Below are 20,215 nucleotides of genomic sequence, written 5' to 3'. Positions count from 1 at the left end.
TATTATACATTTTATACCTAAAGAAACCATTATATAACCATATTTTATCAAAATACCACTATAGAAGATTTACAAAAAACACAATTTTATAAAAAACTATCTGCCAATAGTCTGCTTTAGACTCATTAAATATGTATATATGCATATGTACACATATATATCTCAAAATGACAAATGACATGTTTCTTTAATATTTTTGCTGTTACATTGTCTAGTTATTTCACAAAACAAAGAGGCAAAAATGTTCTCATCTGTCTTGAAACTTTGGTTAGAATGGTTTATGGTAAGTTTCACAGAGCAAATTTTTCTCCATGGAGTTGCAAGTCCATTTATATTTATAATTTAACTGTGAAATAGGAAAACTTAACTTGAAAATATCAGTTCAAAACTCATCAAGATTTTGGTGAATCTGCTAGATTTCCAATGATTTTTTATATTGTTTGAGAACAAAAATAACTATCATAAGTATAAGGCTCTTAATAAATGATAAATATAATTTCATATCTTTTAAGTTTTTTTCCCTTTTAATCTATAAGGCTTTAAAATATTAAGTTGATCTTAAAATTGGTTTGTCTTCTCACGAACATTATTTCCAAGCATTATAAAATATTTATATTTAAAAACAGCTTAGATTGATACGGCAATGATTCTTTACTGCCATAAATCTAAAATTAATGAGTACACTTTTCTGTGTTTGTGTTTGTGTGTTTGTTTTTTAGAGACAGGGTCTCACTCTGTCACCCAGGCTGGAGTGCAGTGGTGTGATCATAGCTCACTGCAGCCTCAAACTCCTGGGCTCAAGCAATGTTCTCATCTCAGCCTCCCAAGTATTGATTTGGGAAAAGAACCAGAGAACAAGGATAATCCTACTAATACAGTAAATAATGCCCATGAAAAAATTTCCTCCAATATGTTTTTATATATTTTATGAAAAGGAATAAAATTACAATTATTCCTGAAAATATACAACCTTGATACCATAATTCTCTCTGAAGAGTTTACAAGCTTCTTCTTAATGCCCCATAAGATTTCCAGTAGAGAAACAGCACTTCAATAGTAAAAGGAGGTAGGTATGAACAGCTGGTAAATAAGGAGATAAATAGAAGAGGAAAGAAGGCAGAAGAAAAACAGAGAAAACACAATGCAGTTGGTTTATATGAATAACATTCTAGCAAAAAGAGCCGTTTTCTTAAAAACGAAAATAAATTAAGAGGAGGAGTATACTGGGAAGCCACAAGGCTTTAGAAATAAGAGTAAAATGAAAAAAACCATAAAGTTAGAAAATGAGTCTTGTGGGGAAAATAATCCATGTGAAAGATATATAGATTAAATAATTTAAGGATTCTTTTTTCAAAAACCACAATCACTTTCATATAGTCTTTTCATTATGAGTATTCTTAAAACATATTCTGATTCTATTGTTCTTCTGATTGAGTAGCCCTGATCCCAGTTGCTTCCAATTTCAAACGATATACAAATATTTATTACATGATTTAACAATTACCTTTCGGTCCAACAGGATATTATGAGGAGACAATGCCCTGTGTACTATACCATGTTTGTTCATATACTGCAAGCCCTGAAGAACCTCAAATGCTATGCACAAAACCGTTGAAGAGCTACAAAGAAAACAAAAAGTCAAAGTTCAATTACAAAGCAAATAAATAACTTGTTTCAACAAGTGAAATGTGACCTACTGAAAATATTCAAAAAGTTTTATTTTTTATTGCTCCTCTTTTATTCTGAGAAAATAGAACCTATATATTTTCTAAAATATCTACTTCTACATATTTTAGATTTTCTGATTATAACAGAATTCATCTGACAAAGATCCTACAGTTTCCTAAAGGCTACTGTAATAGCAGTATTTGGTCCTTCCAGGAAAAGGCTTTAATTTTGATGGTGAGTGCAACTAACCTATAGCAGGTTGGCTTTGCCAAATTATCAGGTTAAGTTTCAGGTATATGGCAGAACTAAGTCACTAACAACTATTTTGCTCAATACAAAATACCTAAGCCCCTCAAAAAAAGTAGTAACAATATATTATATGGTATACAACACTAGCTTATTTTCCATATTCAACCTATAAAGCAATCTCTGGTCATTTATGATTTAGCAAACATTTCTCTTTAATTCTTATCCTATTATGTACAGATCATCCTTCACACATACATCCTCCAGTTTTTCCCTCCTCTCTCTCACCATCCATCTCCCTAATGTTTTTTCCAATTTGCAAGTCTATTCATGTAAATTACCAGGAAACAGGCACTGTATTTGGTTAAATACTGCTACTTGGCAGTCGTATTTGGAACATGTTTTAATTTTTATCATTACATCTTTATAAAGTATGGATTGTTCATTTGCAGACATTGGTGTCTGCATTAAAACTTTTTCCTGTCAACATTTCTTTTCTTTTTGAAAAGTTCAAATCTCAGAAAAGAGTATGACAAATGTAATACTCACATAGAAATTAACCTAGCTTTATTAATTATCCTCTAATGTTTTAATCAAAAATTGTTCATATGGAAAATTTCCTCATACCTACAATATTAACATTTTGGTATAGATTTTCCTTTCTATCCATTTTTTAAATTTTTCTAAAATTAAATTCGTGTTTGCAGATAGCCACTAAACATAATTTTTAAAACCAATAGTAGAGCTAAAATGGAATCATAAAAAAATATTCAATCCACAAACAGGCAGAATAAAAGGAAAAAAGAACAGAACAAATAGAAAATGAATAACAGATTTTAATCCAGATATAGCAATAGTTACATTAAGTACAAATGGTCTCAACTCACCAATTAAGTCATAAGGATTGTCAGATTTGATAAGAATCTAAACTCAGCTATACTCAGTCTATGAGAAACCTACACTAAATAAAAGACATAGGTTAAAAGTTAAAAAATGGACTAACAGATTGCCATGGGCTTGGGTGGGGGGCAGGTGGACTACAAAAGAGTATGAGAAAATTTTGTGGCATGAGGGAACTGTTCTATCCTTGATTTTGATGACGGTTACATAACTTTGTTTATCAAACTCATTAAAGTTTACACTAAACGGGTAAACATTAAGGTATTATACCTTAATAAACCTGACTTTAAAAAACACTAAATTGAATAAAATTTTTACAAAAATAATTGTTGCAACCTGATTCTCTCTCCTAAATTAAAACCAAAAGAAATAACCAGAGACCAAAGCTAAAATTTGCCTCTATGATCCTAGTTTGACTTTCCAGAGGGAATCAGCAGTTTTTGTTTTCAATTCTTCTGGTGATTAGATTTTTACTTACTTACTAACTCTTCACTATGCAAGAGGATATAGTTGACGTATTTTCACAACTTTTCTATTTTCTTCCTCAACTCCTTTTTATTAGTTACATTGTTTTACATTATCAAATTTTATTTTACATTATCAAATAATCATCAGCAGTTAGTTTTTGATTCTTCTGGTGGTAAGACTTTTACTTAATATAAGTAACTCTTCACTCTGCAAGAGGATACAGTTGACATATTTCACAACTTCTCCATTTTTCTTCCCCAATTCCTTATCTGCATTCGTTACATTGTTTTTAGACTATCAAATTATAAGTGGGATAAAGGAAACCTACACTCCTTGCTGGAAGGTGAAACAAATAAGTAAATAGATAACGTGATGTGTAGTGATTAAATGAAGAAAAAAATAAAGTAGGGAAGACAGATAATGTGTTCAGGGAAGGCCTCACTGGGAAGGTGACACTTACATAGAAATCTAAAAGAAGTGAAAAAGACAGGTAAGTCTCTAGAAAATGTACGATTCAGGCAGAGGTCACAGCAAGCAACTCCTGAACTGGTATAAAGTCAGCAGCTCACAAAAGTGTATTCAGTGCATGCAGTAGAATGAGCAAAGAATAAAGTGACAGGAGATAAGCTCAGAGAGGTAGCTAAGAGTCAGATGACTCAGATGACGAAAGGCCCTTTAGGCCACTGTAAGACCTTTGGACTTTTACTCTGAGAAAGATGGGAAGTGACTGGCACATTGCCACATGATAATAATGATTAATAAATATTTACTGTAGAACTAAGCACAGAAGGAAATACAAACCTAGGCCACTTAAACCCTAGCTGTCAAGAGAAAATGTCTCAGTCATCAAGATTTAATAGATACCATAATTTTATAACTCTATTTATGAACATTATCATCAGCTACTATAATTTTTATATATCATACTATTTTTAAATTTCTTTTTTGTTTAGCTATAAGACATCTTGAGAAATTGTTTCATACAGGGAGCATGAGTAGGATATTTTCATGCACAGCGCATCTGAAAATATCTTATTCTTGCCTTTAAACTTGGAAAGAATTACTCCATTGTCTTACAGCATTCTTTATTAATGGCGAGAAGGCTACTATCAGTCTGATTCCAACTTTGTTGTAGACATCCTGTTACTCTTTCCTGGGAAGTATTGAGGATTATTTTTACTTTATCCCTAGAGTTATAAAATTTCAGCCCAATATGTCTAATGTGGGTATGTTTGTGCCAGTCAGCATTAAGCATGCCCTTTTAATTTACAGACTCACATGTTCCATTAACACAGAAACATTAACAAGGAAAATTCGATTTGTTACATCTTTCACTATTTACTTTTTTTTCTCTAAGTTGGAACTCTTAGTAGGCAGATGATAACTGGAACTATTTTTTTTAATTTAATTTTTTGAGTACATAGTAAGTATATATATATTTATGAGGTACATGAGTTTGGATACAGGCATGAAATGAGTAATAATCACAGCATGTAAAATGGGGTGTCCCTCCCCTCAAGTATTTATCCTTTGGGTTATAAAAAATTCAATTGTACTTTCAGTTATTTTAAGATGTACAATTATTATTGACTACAGTCATCCTGTTGTATTAACTTTCTGTTTTAAGAGCGTAGTCTTTAGTCCTATTATATAACTTAATTCCAGTAGAGAGAGATCAAAAGAGAGAGAGAGAGAGACAGAGAGAGAGAGAGAGAAATCTAAACCATTAATTTCCAGGATTTCTATTATGTCCCCTAGCTGCTCCTTGTCAATAGATACTGTTCTTTGGTTATGGATATATCATTCCTTTGAGTCTCTCTGAGAAGAATTAGACCTCTTTTAATTCTGGAAAAAAGAGTGTTATCTTCATTTCCTCTGTGGTGAGTACCCTCTCTCCACCCCATCTCCAGGCTCTGTTTTTCTTGAACTATTTTTTTTTTTTTTTTTTTTGCCTCAAACACCTGGTAATCCAGTCCCTGGTTGTCAGTCATATTTTGAAGTAAAGGAGTAAGCTGATATTACCCATAATGTGCGTAAAAAAGAAGCAATGAGGGTTATTGGGTTACTATTTATAAAGAATGCTACTTAAATTGACTGTAAACTATTCCTTTTTATCAAATAATTTATCCCATATTAAAGTGCCATATCACTGAGTCTTAAACAAATAGGGAATGTGTGAAACAAGTATAATTCAGGATAAACAGAGTTTTCATAAACATCTTCAAGAAATTAACTGTATAAATGGCAATATCCCAAACTTAAAAAAAATTATTTGTAACTTATCAAGAGTTATAGAGGCAAGGATTTTATGTAAAAGCACAATTACATTGATAAATATGTGCATATGAAAGAAAACAAAATCTTCCCCCTTAAAAACAAAGAGAAACATTCCCTGAGATTAGCAAAAATGTAAACCTAGTTTTATGAACTCATTTGGCTCTACAAGTCAATTTTAGAGTAGCTTCTCTTGTTCTTGTCTGTTTCTCACACAATTCACAAAAAACTGGTGCCATATGCAGCTGTGACACTAGAGGACCTCAGCTGCATACTACTTCAATATAGATGCCTTTCTCATGAAATTAAAGCCAAACCTTTAAAGTGATTTTCCCACTGAACAAGTTCTGAAACTACTGAACACATAGACTGCATTTTCTACTCTCTATACTGTGCTTTTGTTAATTGTGAGATATTAGACGTTAGATTTACATATCGAAAAGCACATTCATGTTAAAAATGAGCTGAACATGCATACCAAAATAATTTTTTAAAATTCAAACATATAAATGACATACCCTTTCGTAGCTATTACTTGAGAGTACATGTCAATTACAATCTGATTTGCTTCTCTGCCCTTTTATACTCTCAGAATTCAATTTTTTAATTTGTTCTAAAATGTAAGGTATAAAGAACAAAAAATGTTATTTTATATCATGAGAACAAATCAGTATTTGCAGAATTTTGTGTACTTACTAGCTTTTTAAGTTATATTCTTTAATACTACCAATAACTTGGGTCATGAAATTTTTTAAGTAGCTAATGCAACAGCAAAGTGAAACTATCATATGTCTAGTAGTAGTTAACATGTTACAGTTTAATTGAACATGGACACTAAAAGAAGATTTAGGATTAAGAGAATTGGATTCACACAGTTAAATAAACAAGATATTGACAGGGGACAACAGGACTTTATCCTACACAATTCCCAAGGGAGAATCTTGTTTAAAACACAAACCCATCAGTAACCAAGACAATGTAAAATTATACTTCAAATCAAAAAATATTCTACTCCTTTTGACATTTTTCAGTAACTATTGTTACTTCAGGGCCTGGGTGGCTAGCGTTTACTTTCTCATCATTGTCCTGAACAATTGGACATTAAGAATCCCTAGTGATTATAAATACAGATAAGACCAAAGGTAGCTTTCAAAATAATATAATTGATAACTCCCAATAAAGCAAGATGACATTTGATGACATTTTCATTTATATTCAAACATAACAATGAGTGGCTATTTGTTTGTTACTGAATTTCTGGGCCCACAATTACCAAGAGGAAGAACTGATCTGCACTATCAACAAGCCTACAGTATACTTAGAAGGACAGATTTACAAACTGATAATTATAAGCAATTAACTAAGTAGATAAGAATTATTCATTCTTTCCTTTGTCTTCAAAGAAAAATACAACATAAAAATTTATTTACAACATTGGTGAGACCAAAAGAGACCTACAAAAGTCATAAATCTTGGGAAAGTAAGCTTAAAATCTAAAAGAGAAAAACACTATCATCACCACCACCACCACCATCAACAAAAAAGATGCTGACAGTTTCTAGGTTTGAGTCAACTTGGTTGTATTTGGATTTTCAACAGGGCTTAATAAATCTTCAGATCTATCAATTGGTATAATCCCAGGTATATTTTTTATCCCTTTCCAGATATCTTTCAAAGGCAATTTACTGTTTATGATTAAATCATCCATAAATAATCTGTAGCTGTTGGTTAAAACATACTGAGGCCAAGATCATGGATTTAATTCTTATGCAGAATGGAAGACTTCATATGTTCACAGCCACAGGCTTTCATCTAACCCCAGCCAATACTCCCAAATACAGACAGTCTGTCACAATGAGACACTGCTTAACCTATATTTACTTAAAACAGCCAAATTTTTAACTACTATCTCCTATACTTCTCTGTTCCTCATTCCTGAGGACCCATTCTTTAAGCTCATCAAGACCTTGGGGTCCCTGTTCTCTAAGGCTCATCTATTACCCCAGCCAATCAGCCCCTTTTTGACATCCTTCTTTATTCAGACACATATGGTTTGTCATTTCAATAATTTTTTGCAAAGATCCTTAATGGCTTCTCATTCAATGGCTCTCCCTTGTGGTAGAAATGAACTCCCTTTCTTGATTTCTGACAGTACACAGCTGGAGGGTGTCTTGATTTTATGGTAATTATTTCTATATAGGCTTGTCTTTCCCACTGTATCTTGAGTATGTATTAGCTTATTCAACTATGATTCCCTCTATCTATCAGTGCCTGTAATGTGCATGTTCAATAAGTATGTATTTTAAAAAGGTGTTAAAATACATGTATAAAATAATATCACACAATGGTACAACAGCGAAAGATAATTAAATTCTCTACCACTAATAGAATCACATCTCCTGAGAGAATGTAAAATCTTTTAGTCAGTCAAGAAAACACAAATTGCTCAAGTTCACCCAATGGCTATCCACAAAAAAATATTCATTTGCTGAAAATACAACTCTCCTAGTCTTTTACTTACTGAAAGAAACAGGAATAAATTAGGATATACTGGGTAACAGGATAATCTTGGTTTTTTTTGTTTTTTTTTTTTGTTTTTTTTTGGAGACAGAGTCTCGCTGTGTCCCCCAGGCTGGAGTGCAGTGGCGCGACCTCGCCTCACTGCAAACTCCGCCTCCCGGGTTCACGCCATTCTCCTGCCTCAGCCTCCTGAGTAGCTGGGACTACAGGCGCCCACTACCGCGCCCGGCTAATTTTTTGTATTTTTAGTAGAGACGGGGTTTCACCGTGGTCTCGATCTCCTGACCTTGTGATCCGCCCGCCTCGGCCTCCCAAAGTGCTGGGATTACAGGCGTGAGCCACCGCGCCCGGCGATAATCTTGTTAATATCTGTCTAAAACTGTAAATTAGACTAAATTGTTGAGAGAGATTACTACTGGCCTCAACTCATCAGCTCGTTTAGGTATCTGCAACATTTCCAAGAAGAGAGGTTACTTGAATTGCAAGAAATAGAGACCAGGAAAGAGAATGAGAGGTCAAGGTTGCTGAGATAGATTTGGAAGTCATTCATGTATAAGTGATAACTAAAACCACACATGCTATTTCCTCAGATCCATGATCCATGATATTTCTAAGGGCCACTCCACAAGCCAAAACACCCATACTGTCAGCTAACCAAGAGAGGAAACACATTTCTGCATTCTATGAGTTCAAGATGTTCTTTCACCTTATAAAACCTGATCATTCCCACAGAAATTTTCCTTTTGGTCTAAAACATTCCTTACTTGGTATCAGCCTGAGGTAAAAATGTTAAGAGAGAGGAAATACAGATGAAATATATTAATGGTTAGCTACTGTGTAATTTAAGAAATGGAGAGGAAAAATAAAATGCTTACTAATGATTAATGCTCAGATAATATTACAAGTGTATAATTCTGTGTTATCTTCAAAGAAACTTTTCTTTATAACTTGACAAAAGGGCTCAACTAGTATATAACTTTTAAAGACTCACTAGTTTATAATTCCAGAATTTGGGGAGGGTGTTTCCAATGATGAGCTGGTGTCTTTGAGGCTTTTGACACTTATCACTTACTAAATTTTGATGTTTTGTAAAAAATACCACAATATTTAACAGAGCAAAAAGGATGAAAAATACAAGTTTCTGGAATTGAAAAAAGGAAATAACACATTTCAGTACTGGGCATCCATGTTTTAGCCTGAAAGGACACCTATCCATGCTAAATTTAAGAATGTATTTGCCTCAGATTCAGATGTTTTGAAATGGAAATTGCATTGATAAACTGCTACCTAAAGATTAGTAAGTCTAAAAAAAGTAATCAGTCCATCTGACTTTCAGTTGTGAGACTAGGCATATTTTACAATTTAGTTTTAACTCCAAAATAATCAAAATAGAATGCTGTAAGTCTGGAATGTATCTAATTCTCAATAGGATACAATAAATTGGGATATTAACTTTCCAACTTGAATACTAGATAACTTTTTTTCTCAGCAGAAAATTAACTTGGTAAGATCAAATACATATGGAAAACATAGTCTAGCGGTTTGAGGTTCAGACATAAAGCCAGGAGGCTCTGTCACTGATCTGTTATGCTTAGACAGTGTTCCAACTTCACCCTGCTTCCATCTGCAAATTTATAAAGTAAAAAATGTAACACCAAACAGAAGCTAAATGGAGATCAATGAGCTATCGGCCCTGCACAGAATCTTCATCATCTTAAAAGCACAACAAAATAAACAAAAAGTCCAAGTCTTCCTCAAAAATCCCAGGGTTTTTCTAAAACTATACAATATATTTTGTTACACCATATATATATATATCCTATAAATTAACAAAAATTGCAAATTGAGCTCTCCAACTATTCTCCTGACATAACTGAATCAGAAGAACATTTTTCTAACTGCTCTGTGAGAATAAAATCACCATTTGATATACAGGTCTGGAGGATCTCAAGGTTGGCTGCGTATTTCTGCCCCATTAATGTTTTCTTCTCCCAAGCATTTTTTCCTATCCTTGCACAGAAACTTCAAAACCTCTTTTGTCATCATAGTCACTAATTCTGGCTGTGCAAACACACTAGGTAATATGTCCAACTCCCCATACCCTGGTAGCACTGGGGATGTTGGAAGACTGCAACTTTTCTCTAAGACAGAACTTATCATGGCATAAAATCTGTACCCTGTATCATTACAAAGTTGTTTTTAAAATTAAAATTAATGCATATATTGCCATGTGAAAAAAGGAGAGGCAAATTTCTATTACTGTTCAGAATTTTGATTTGAGACCAATTCACATTTTTAAGTGGGCCAATATTTTAGATGACTAATTTATCACCGTACCCATCTCAAATAATGAATGAGAGAGGGCCTGAATAATATGGATTGCTTATTACAGTGTCTGCAAGACAGCATATTGTAAACAAAAGTTTCAGCAAACTGAAATGTTCAGTTAAATAAGTATCGGTCTGTCTTAAGTAACTTATGACCAGTATGATTGCTGAAAAAACCCTATTTACCATGTCCCTTGTATTTGTCAGCAGTTGGGGTGACACAGTGATTATATTTAGATCAGAGAATCCAAAAAAAGCGAAATTTTATTCTTAACTACTTCTTCTAGACTCCATAAGCTTCCCATGATTCATAAATAGGAAGGCAGACAAAGCAAAATAATACTTTAATAGTCAAAGCTTTGTCTCCAAATTTTAATGTAGAACTCTGAGTTCTGCTTACCTATATAAATAAATACATTTTCCTAAACCAGATCATCTTGAATTAATTAGTTCTGTCTATTTCACCTAACCTTGAACTAGAATTTCAGTTCTCAATACTATGATATAAGGAAGATCATACCAATTATAGCAAGCTTCACAAAAGAGAGTAAGAAAAAGCTCTTATCCATATAATCCCATAATGACCCAAGAATACTGTGTAAAAATTGAAGAACAGTTATCTTTTACCAATTCACAAAAAATATAATATTAATAAATACGGATTCTTAATTTTAGGTTCTCCTATGTGTGTTGTTTTCTTGTGCAATATCCGCAATCACTTATTTCAACCAGAATTTATAAGATGGTAGCTAATTTAGCTCAAATACTTTAAAACTTCTTAAGAATGGTGGCTCACACCTGTAATCCCAGCACTTTGGGAGGCCAAGGCGGACGGATCACCTGAGGTCCAGAGTTCCAGACCTGATTGACCAACATGGCAAAGCCCATCTCTACTAAAAATACAAAAATTAACCATGTATGGTGGTGGGCACCTGTAATCCCAGCTACTTGGGAGGCTGAGGCAGGAGAATTGCTTGAACCCAGGAGGCGGAGGTTGCAGTGAGCTGATATCGCCCCACTGCACTCCAATCTGGGCGACACAGCAAAACTTTGTCTCAAAAAAAAAAAAAAAAAAAATCTATTCTTAAGTTGTATAAGTCAGTATCTCATTTTCTACAAAGAGCATATTGATTTCTAGGTCTCCCACCACTGGAAGAATTTTAAGAACCTTTCGCCAGAAGGAATGGTAAAGAATCACGTTAAGGACTCGTTAATATAGATATTGCTGGGTTCTACTACCTGCAATTCTGATATAGCATCTAAGATGAGTCCCACAAATTTATATCTCTAATAAGTTCCCAGGTGATAATGATGATGAACCACACTTTGAGAACCACTGTCCTAGATGGTGAATATAAATGAACCTGTTTCACTTTCAGGTATACAGGAAGGTATAGTATAGAACAAAGATAATAGATTTCAGATTTAAATAGAACAAAGTTTAAACCCCTGGGCTTTTTCTAATTGTCATCTAACTCCTAAGTATCTTTCTTAATCTTTAAAATGAGGTAATAATAACCACTATTACAGCTATGTGGTAAAGTTTAAATATAACATGCTTAAAGAGCCTGGCATAAAGTAGGTACTCAAATATTGGTTTCTTTCTGTGCTACATACATTTCCTTTTTTAAAAAAAATTAATTAATTTATTTATTTTTAATTTTTTAAATTTTTTATTTTTTTATTATACTTTAAGTTCTAGGGTGCATGTGCATAACGTGCAGGTTTGTTACGTATGTATACTTGTGCCATGTTGGTGTGCTGCACCCATCAACTGGTCAGCACCCATCAACTCGTCATTTACATCAGGTATAACTCCCAATGCAATCCCTCCCCCGTCCCCCCTCCCCGTGATAGGCCCCGGTGTGTGATGTTCCCCTTCCCGAGTCCAAGTGATCTCATTGTTCAGTTCCCACCTATGAGTGAGAACATGTGGTGTTTGGTTTTCTGTTCTTGCGATAGTTTGCTGAGAATGATGGTTTCCAGCTGCATCCATGTCCCTACAAAGGACACAAACTCATCCTTTTTTATGGCTGCATAGTATTCCATGGTGTATATGTGCCACATTTTCTTAATCCAGTCTGTCACTGATGGACATCTGGGTTGGTTCCAAGTCTTTGCTATTGTGAATAGTGCCACAATGAACATACGTGTGCGTGTGTCTTTATAGCAGCATGATTTATAATCCTTTGGGTATACACCCAGTAATGGGATGGCTGGGTCATATGGTACTTCTAGTTCTGGATCCTTGAGGAAACGCCATACTGTTTTCCATAATGGTTGAACTAGTTTACAATCCCACTAACAGTGTAAAAGTGTTCCTATTTCTCCACATCCTCTCCAGCACCTGTTGTTTCCTGACTTTTTAATGATTGCCATTCTAACTAGTGTGAGATGGTATCTCATCGTGGTTTTGATTTGCATTTCTCTGATGGCCAGTGATGATGAGCATTTTTTTATGTGTCTGTTGGCTGTATGAATGTCCTCTTTTGAGAAATGTCTGTTCATATCCTTTGCCTACTTTTTGATGGGGTTGTTTGTTTTTTTCTTGTAAATTTGTTTGAGTTCTTTGTAGGTTCTGGATATTAGCCCTTTGATGAGTAGATTGCAAAAATTTTCTCCCATTCTGTAGGTTGCCTGTTCACTCTGATGGTAGTTTCTTTTGCTGTGCAGAAACTCTTTAGTTTAATTAGATCCCATTTGTCAATTATGGCTTTTGTTGCCGTTGCTTTTGGTGTTTTAGACATGAAGTCCTTGCCCATGCCTATGTCCTGAATGGTAATACCTAGGTTTTCTTCTAGGGTTTTTATGGTATTAGGTCTAACATTTAAGTCTCTAATCCATCTTGAATTAATTTTTGTATAAGGAGTAAGGAAAGGATCCAGTTTCAGCTTTCTACTTATGGCTAGCCAATTTTCCCAGCACCATTTATTAAATAGGGAATCCTTTCCCCATTTCTTGTTTTTCTCAGGTTTGTCAAAGATCAGATGGCTGTAGATGTGTGGTATTATTTCTGAGGACTCAGTTCTGTTCCATTGGTCTATATCTCTGTTTTGGTACCAGTACCATGCTGTTTTGGTTACTGTAGCCTTGTAGTATAGTTTGAAGTCAGGTCACGTGATGCCTCCAGCTTTGTTCTTTTGACTTAGGATTGTCTTGGAGATGCGGGCTCTTTTTTGGTTCCATATGAACTTTAAAGCAGTTTTTTCCAATTCTGTGAAAAAACTCATTGGTAGCTTGATGGGGATGGCATTGAATCTATAAATTACCTTGGGCAGTATGGCCATTTTCACGATATTGATTCTTCCTATCCATGAGCATGGTATGTTCTTCCATTTGTTTATGTCCTCTTTTATTTTGTTGAGCAGTGGTTTGTAGTTCTCCTTGAAGAGGTCCTTTACATCCCTTGTAAGTTGGATTCCTAGGTATTTTATTCTCTTTGAAGCAATTGTGAATGGAAGTTCATTCATAATTTGGCTCTCTGTTTGTCTGTTACTGGTGTATAAGAATGCTTGTGATTTTTGCACATTAATTTTGTATCCTGAGACTTTGCTGAAGTTGCTTATCAGCTTAAGGAGATTTTGGGCTGAGATGATGGGGTTTTCTAAATATACAATCATGTCATCTGCAAAGAGGGACAATTTGACTTCTTCTTTTCCTAACTGAATACCCTTGATTTCTTTCTCTTGACTGATTGCCCTAGGAAGAACTTCCAACACTATGTTGAATAGGAGTGGTGAGAGAGGGCATCCCTGTCTTGTGCCAGTTTTCAAAGGGAATGCTTCCAGTTTTTGCCCATTCAGTATGATATTGGCTGTGGGTTTGTCATAAATAGCTCTTATTATTTTGAGATATGTTCCATCAATATCGAATTTATTGAGCGTTTTTAGCATGAAGGGCTGTTGATTTTTGTCAAAGGCCTTTTCTGCATCTATTGAGATAATCATGTGGTTTTTGTCTTTGGTTCTGTTTATATGCTGGATTACGTTTATTGATTTGCGTATGTTGAACCAGCCTTGCATCCCAGGGATGAAGCCCACTTGATCATGGTGGATAAGCTTTTTGATGTGCTACTGGATCCGGTTTGCCCGTATTTTATTGAGGATTTTTGCATCGATGTTCATCGGGGATATTGGTCTAAAATTCTCTTTTTTTGTTGTGTCTCTGCCAGGCTTTGGTATCAGGATGCTGTTGGCCTCATAAAATAAGTTAGGGAGGATTCCCTCTTTTTCTATTGATTGGAATAGTTTCAGAAGGACTGGTACCAGCTCCTCCTTGTACCTCTGGTAGAATTCAGCTGTGAATCCATCTGGTCCTGGACTTTTTTTGGTTGGTAGGCTATTAATTATTGCCTCAATTTCAGAGCCTGCTACTGGTCTATTCAGGGATTCTGAATCCCTTCTTCCTGGTTTAGTCTTGGGAGAGTGTAAGTGTCCAGGAAATTATCCATTTCTTCTAGATTTTCTAGTTTATTTGCATAGAGGTGTTTATAGTATTCTCTAATGGTAGTTTGTATTTCTGTGGGGTCAGTGGTGATATCCCCTTTATCATTTTTTATTGCATCTTTTTGATTCTTCTCTCTTTTCTTCTTTATTAGTCTTGCTAGCGGTCTGTCAATTTTGTTGATCTTTTCAAAAAACCAACTCCTGGATTCATTGATTTTTTGGAGGGTTTTTTGTGTCTCTATCTCCTTCAGTTCTGCTCTGATCTTAGTTATTTCTTGCCTTCTGCTAGCTTTTGAATATGTTTGCTCTTGCTTCTCTAGTTCTTTCAATTGTGATGTTAGAGTGTCAATTTTAGATTTTTCCAGCTTTCTCTTGTGGGCATTGAGTGCTATAAATTTCCCTCTACACAGTGCTTTAAATGTGTCCCAGAGATTCTGGTATGGTGTATCTTTGTTCTCATTGGTTTCAAAGAACATGTTTATTTCTGCCTTCATTTCGTTGTGTACCCAGTAGTCATTCAGGAGCAGATTATTCAGTTTCCATGTAGTTGAGCGGTTTTGATTGAGTTTCTTAGTCCTGAGTTCTAGTTTGATTGCACTGTGGTCTGAGAGACAGTTTGTTATCATTTCTGTTCTTGTACATTTGCTGAGGAGTGCTTTACTTCCAATTATGTGGTCAATTTTGGAATAAGTGTGATGTGGTGCTGAGAAGAATGTATATTCTGTTGATTTGGGGTGGAGAGTTCTGTAGATGTCTATTAGGTCTGCTTGCTGCAGAGATGAGTTCAATTCCTGGATATCCTTGTTAACTTTCTGTCTCGTTGATCTGTCTAATGTTGACAGTGGGGTGTTGAAGTCTCCCATTATTATTGTATGGGAGTCTAAGTCTCTTTGTAAGTCTCTTAGGACTTTCTTTATGAATCTGGGTGCTCCTGTATTGGGTGCATATATATTTAGAATATTTAGCTCTTCCTGTTGAATTGATCCCTTTACCATTATGTAATGGCCTTCTTTGTCTCTTTTGATCTTTGATGGTTTAAAGTCTGTTTTATCAGAGACTAGGATTGCAACCCCTGCTTTTTTTTGTTCTCCATTTGCTTGGTAAATCTTCCTCCATCCCTTTATTTTGAGCCTATGTATGTCTCTGCATGTGAGATGGGTCTCCTGAATACAGCAGACTGATGGGTCTTGACTCTTTATCCAGTTTGCCAGTCTGTGTCTTTTAATTCGAGCATTTAGTCCATTTACATTTAAGGTTAAGATTCTTACATGTGAACTTGATCCTGCCATTATGATATTAACTGGTTATTTTGCTCGTTAGTTGATGCAGTTTCTTCCTAGCCTCGATGATCTTTACATTTTGGCATGTTTTTGCAATGGCTGGTGCCAGTTGTTCCTTTCCATGTTTAGTGCTTCCTTCAGGGTCTCTTGTAAGGCAGGCCTGGTGGGTGACAAAATCTCAAAGCATTTGCTTATCTGTAAAGGATTTTATTTCTCCTTCACTTATGAAACTTAGTTTGGCTGGATATGAAATTCTGGGTTGAAAATTCTTTTCTTTAAGAATGTTGAATATTGGCCCCCACTCTCTTCTGGCTTGGAGAGTTTCTGCCGAGAGATCTGCTGTGAGTCTGATGGGCTTCCCTTTGTGGGTAACCCGACCTTTCTCTCTGGCTGCCCTTAAGATTTTTTCCTTCATTTCAACTTTGGTGAATCTGGCAATTATGTGTCTTGGAGTTGCTCTTCTCGAGGAGTATCTTTGTGGCATTCTCTGTATTTCCTGAATTTGAATGTTGGCCTGCCCTACTAGGTTGGGGAAGTTCTCCTGGATGATATCCTGAAGAATGTTTTCCAAGTTGGTTCTGTTTTCCCCCTCACTTTCAGGCACCCCAATCAGACGTAGATTTGGTCTTTTTACATAATCCCATACTTCTTGCAGGCTTTGTTCATTTCTTTTTCTTCTTTTTTCTTTAGATTTCTCTTCTCGCTTCATTTCATTCATTTTAACCTCAATCGCTGATACTCTTTCTTCCAGTTGATCGAGTCGGTTACTGAAGCTTGTGCATTTGTCACTTATTTCTCGTGTCATGGTTTTCATCTCTGTCCGTTCGTTTATGGCCTTCTCTGCATTAATTATTCTGGTTATCAATTCTTCCACTCTTTTTTCAAGATTTTTAGTTTCTTTGCGCTGGGTACGTAATTCCTCCTTTAGCTCTGAGAAGTTTGATGGACTGAAGCCTTCTTCTCTCATCTCGTCAAAGTCATTCTCCGTCCAGCTTTGATCCGTTGCTGGTGATGAGCTGCGTTCCTTTGGAGGGGGAGATGCGCTCTGATTTTTTGAATTTCCAGCTTTTCTGCCCTGCTTTTTCCCCATCTTTGTGGTTTTATCTGCCTTTGGTCTTTGATGATGGTGACGTACTGATGCGGTTTTGGTGTGGGTGTCCTTTCTGTTTGTTAGTTTTCCTTCTAACAGTCAGGACCCTCAGCTGTAGGTCTGTTGGAGATTGCTTGAGGTCCACTCCAGACCCTGTCTGCCTGGGTGTCAGCAGTAGAGGCTGCAGAAGATAGAATAGTGGTGAACAGCGAGTGTACCTGTCTGATTCTTGCTTTGGAAGCTTCCTCTCAGGGGTGTACTCCACCATGTAAGGTGTGGGGTGTTGGTCCGCCCCTAGTGGAGGATGTCTCCCAGTTAGGCTACTCAGGGGTCAGGGACCCACTTGAGCAGGCAGTCTGTCCGTTCTCAGATCTCAACCTCCGTGTTGGGAGATCCACCACTCTCTTCAAAGCTGTCAGACAGAGTCGCTTGCGTCTGCAGAGGTTTCTGTTTTTGTTTTTGTTGTTGTTGTTGTTGTTGTTTAGCTGTGCCCTGTCCCCAGAGGTGGAGTTTACAGAGACTGGCAGGCCTCTGAGCTGCTGTGAGCACCACCCAGTTCGATCTTCCCAGGGCTTTGTTTACCTACTTAAGCCTTAGCAATGGTGGGCGCCCCTCCCCCAGCCTTGCTGCTGCCTTGCAGTTAGATCGCAGACTGCTGTGCTAGCAATGAGGAAGGCTCTGTGGGCGTGGGACCCTCCCGGCCAGGTGTGGGATATAATCTCCTGGTTTGCCCGTTTGCTTAAAGCGCAGTATTGGGGTGGGAGTTACCCGATTTTCAGGTGTTGTGTTTCTCAGTTCCCCTGGCTAGGAAAAGGGATTCCCTTCCCCCTTGTGCTTCCCAGGTGAGGCGATGCCTCGCCCTGCTTCAGCTCTGGCTGGTTGGTCTGCAACAGCTGACCAGCACTGATTGTCCGGCACTCCCCAGTGAGATGAACCCAGTACCTCAGCTGATAATGCAGAAATCACCTGTCTTCTGTGTTGCTCATGCTGGGAGCTGGAGACTGGAGCTGTTCCTATTCGGCCATCTTGCTCCACCCCTCGCTACATACATTTCTTAATACATGTATAGCCCCCATCATCCTTTCTCTTCCAATAATAAGTTCATAGAAAGAAGTCATCAACTTAACTTCTCTTGATGCTGATGACAATTTTGTTTTTCAACTAAGAAAATATCTAGGCTTACTCAGTTCCAAAGTCATTGTTTATTTAATTATTATTATTATTATTTTTGGAGACAGAGTCTTGCTCTGTTGCCCAGGCTGGAGTGCAGTGGCGTGATCCCGGCTCACTGCAAGCTCCGCCTCCTGGGTTCATGCTATTCTCCTGCCTTGGCCTCTTGAGTAGCTGGGACTACAGGCGCATGCCACCATAATCGGCTAATTATTTTTTTTTTTTTTGGTATTTTTAGTAGAGATGGGGCTTCACTGTGTTAGGCAGGATGGTCTCGATCTCCTGACCTCATGATCCGCCTGCCTCGGCCTCCCACAGTGCTGGGATTACAGGCGTGAGCAACCTCGCCCAGCCTATTTAACTTTTAACTACAGTTAAAGGTATATTGCATATAGCAAAGATGTAATGGAATATAAGCAAAGCAAACCAATCGCGTGAATAAGTACAGGGTAATAGTTTAAAATTTAAATCCCAATTATGGATTCACTTCACTGAATAGTCTAGTAGGTCCCATTGAATGACCTGGTATTTCTACCTGCCTACAGTAACAGTTAAAATAACAGCAATGATAAAGATAACCATATCACAACTACTACTTTAAGTATAGCCCTTTAATAGGTCTATCAACCTTTTGTAATACACAGATTTTTAAGTCACAAACTTTGTGACTAAATTAAAGACTACATCTGGATAAATGGATGAAAATCCAACCCTTGGCTTTACAATTATAACAACAAAATGTAAAAGGAATACAACTTAAGATGAAGTTCCTCTTGAAAAGATCTGATATTAACTGGGGTATCTAAATCTTAGACATAACAAATTTTTATATAAATCATATGAGGTATATGCCTCACAGCAATGACTTTGAAACAGCAAAATAAAACTTTTTTTCCTGACCTCTTTTCTAAAGAAAATGAACTTTGTTTATAGGGGCAGCAAGTAGAATTGAAATCTAATAGAAAATCTTTTCTGCATTTGAAATAATATTTTTAGAGTATGTGTCTTTTGTTTATTTGCTGGTTAGCTTGTCTGAAAGGAGGCCCTCAAAAAGATTTGTGCACATCCTAACCCCTGGCACTCTGGATGTTACCTTATTTGGAAAAAGGGTGTTTTCATTTGAGAAAATCATCCTGGATTATCCAGGTAGGCTCAAAATCCAATGTTGAGTGTTCTTATAAAAGGGAGACACAGAGATGAAAAGACACACAGAGGAGAAGGTGATGTGAAGACAGGGGCAAAGATTGAAGTGATGTGGCCACAAGCCAAAGAAGCCAAGGAATGCCAACAGGCACCAGAAACTGGAAAAGGAACAGAAGAACTTTTACTGAAAGCCTCCAACGAGGGTGTGGCCCTGCAAGCACAGTAAGTTTTCTGAATTCTGGCCTCCAGAGCTGAGAGAGAATACACTTCTGTTATTTTAAGCTATCTAATTTGTTGCAGTAGCCACAGAAAACTAATAAAATGTTCCAACTTTCTATCACATGTTTGGTCTTTCGAAATAGCCCCCATCCTGAAGCTAGAGGCTTTCAAGTGTCACCTCATCAGAATACTCAGTTATGGCTTAAAGGAGCCATCATGAATAACAAGACAATCCTATTACTCAGGAAATTCCAAGGGTTTTTGAAGCTCTGGGCCAGGAACTTGGGGCAAAGAACAATACATTCTTGATTGTATTATATTAGGGAAACGCAAACAAAAACTACAGTGAGATACTACTTCATACCCACTAGGATGTCTATAATCAAAAGACGAAAAATAACTAATGTTGGCAAGGATGTCAGGTAAATGGAATCTTTGTGCATTGCTGGTGATATAAAAAGTGGG

The 20,215-nt window shown here is 36.3% G+C and overlaps 1 protein-coding gene across 4 annotated transcripts in view; it reads right to left on the bottom strand.

Annotated features, from left to right (window-relative positions):
* The window catches only part of TBCK (TBC1 domain containing kinase), a 237,214-nt gene that overhangs the window by 182,064 nt on the left and 34,935 nt on the right, over window positions 1–20,215 (bottom strand). For all 4 annotated transcript variants that reach the window (XR_002522144.2, XM_009207317.4, XM_009207318.4 and 1 more), the window contains one exon: window positions 1,505–1,619. Coding sequence is in view for 3 of the 4 variants with exons in the window: in XM_009207317.4 (XP_009205581.4) it covers window positions 1,505–1,619 (115 nt within the window). In the remaining variant the exon portion in view is untranslated. The remainder of the gene's footprint in view (window positions 1–1,504; window positions 1,620–20,215) is intronic.

Source organism: Papio anubis, chromosome 3 (genome assembly GCF_008728515.1).
Source record: "Papio anubis isolate 15944 chromosome 3, Panubis1.0, whole genome shotgun sequence".
In the NCBI taxonomy this organism is placed as follows: Eukaryota; Metazoa; Chordata; class Mammalia; order Primates; family Cercopithecidae; genus Papio; species Papio anubis.
Note: the sequence above shows the minus strand (reverse complement) of the source record. Positions and strands in the feature narration are given on the sequence as shown.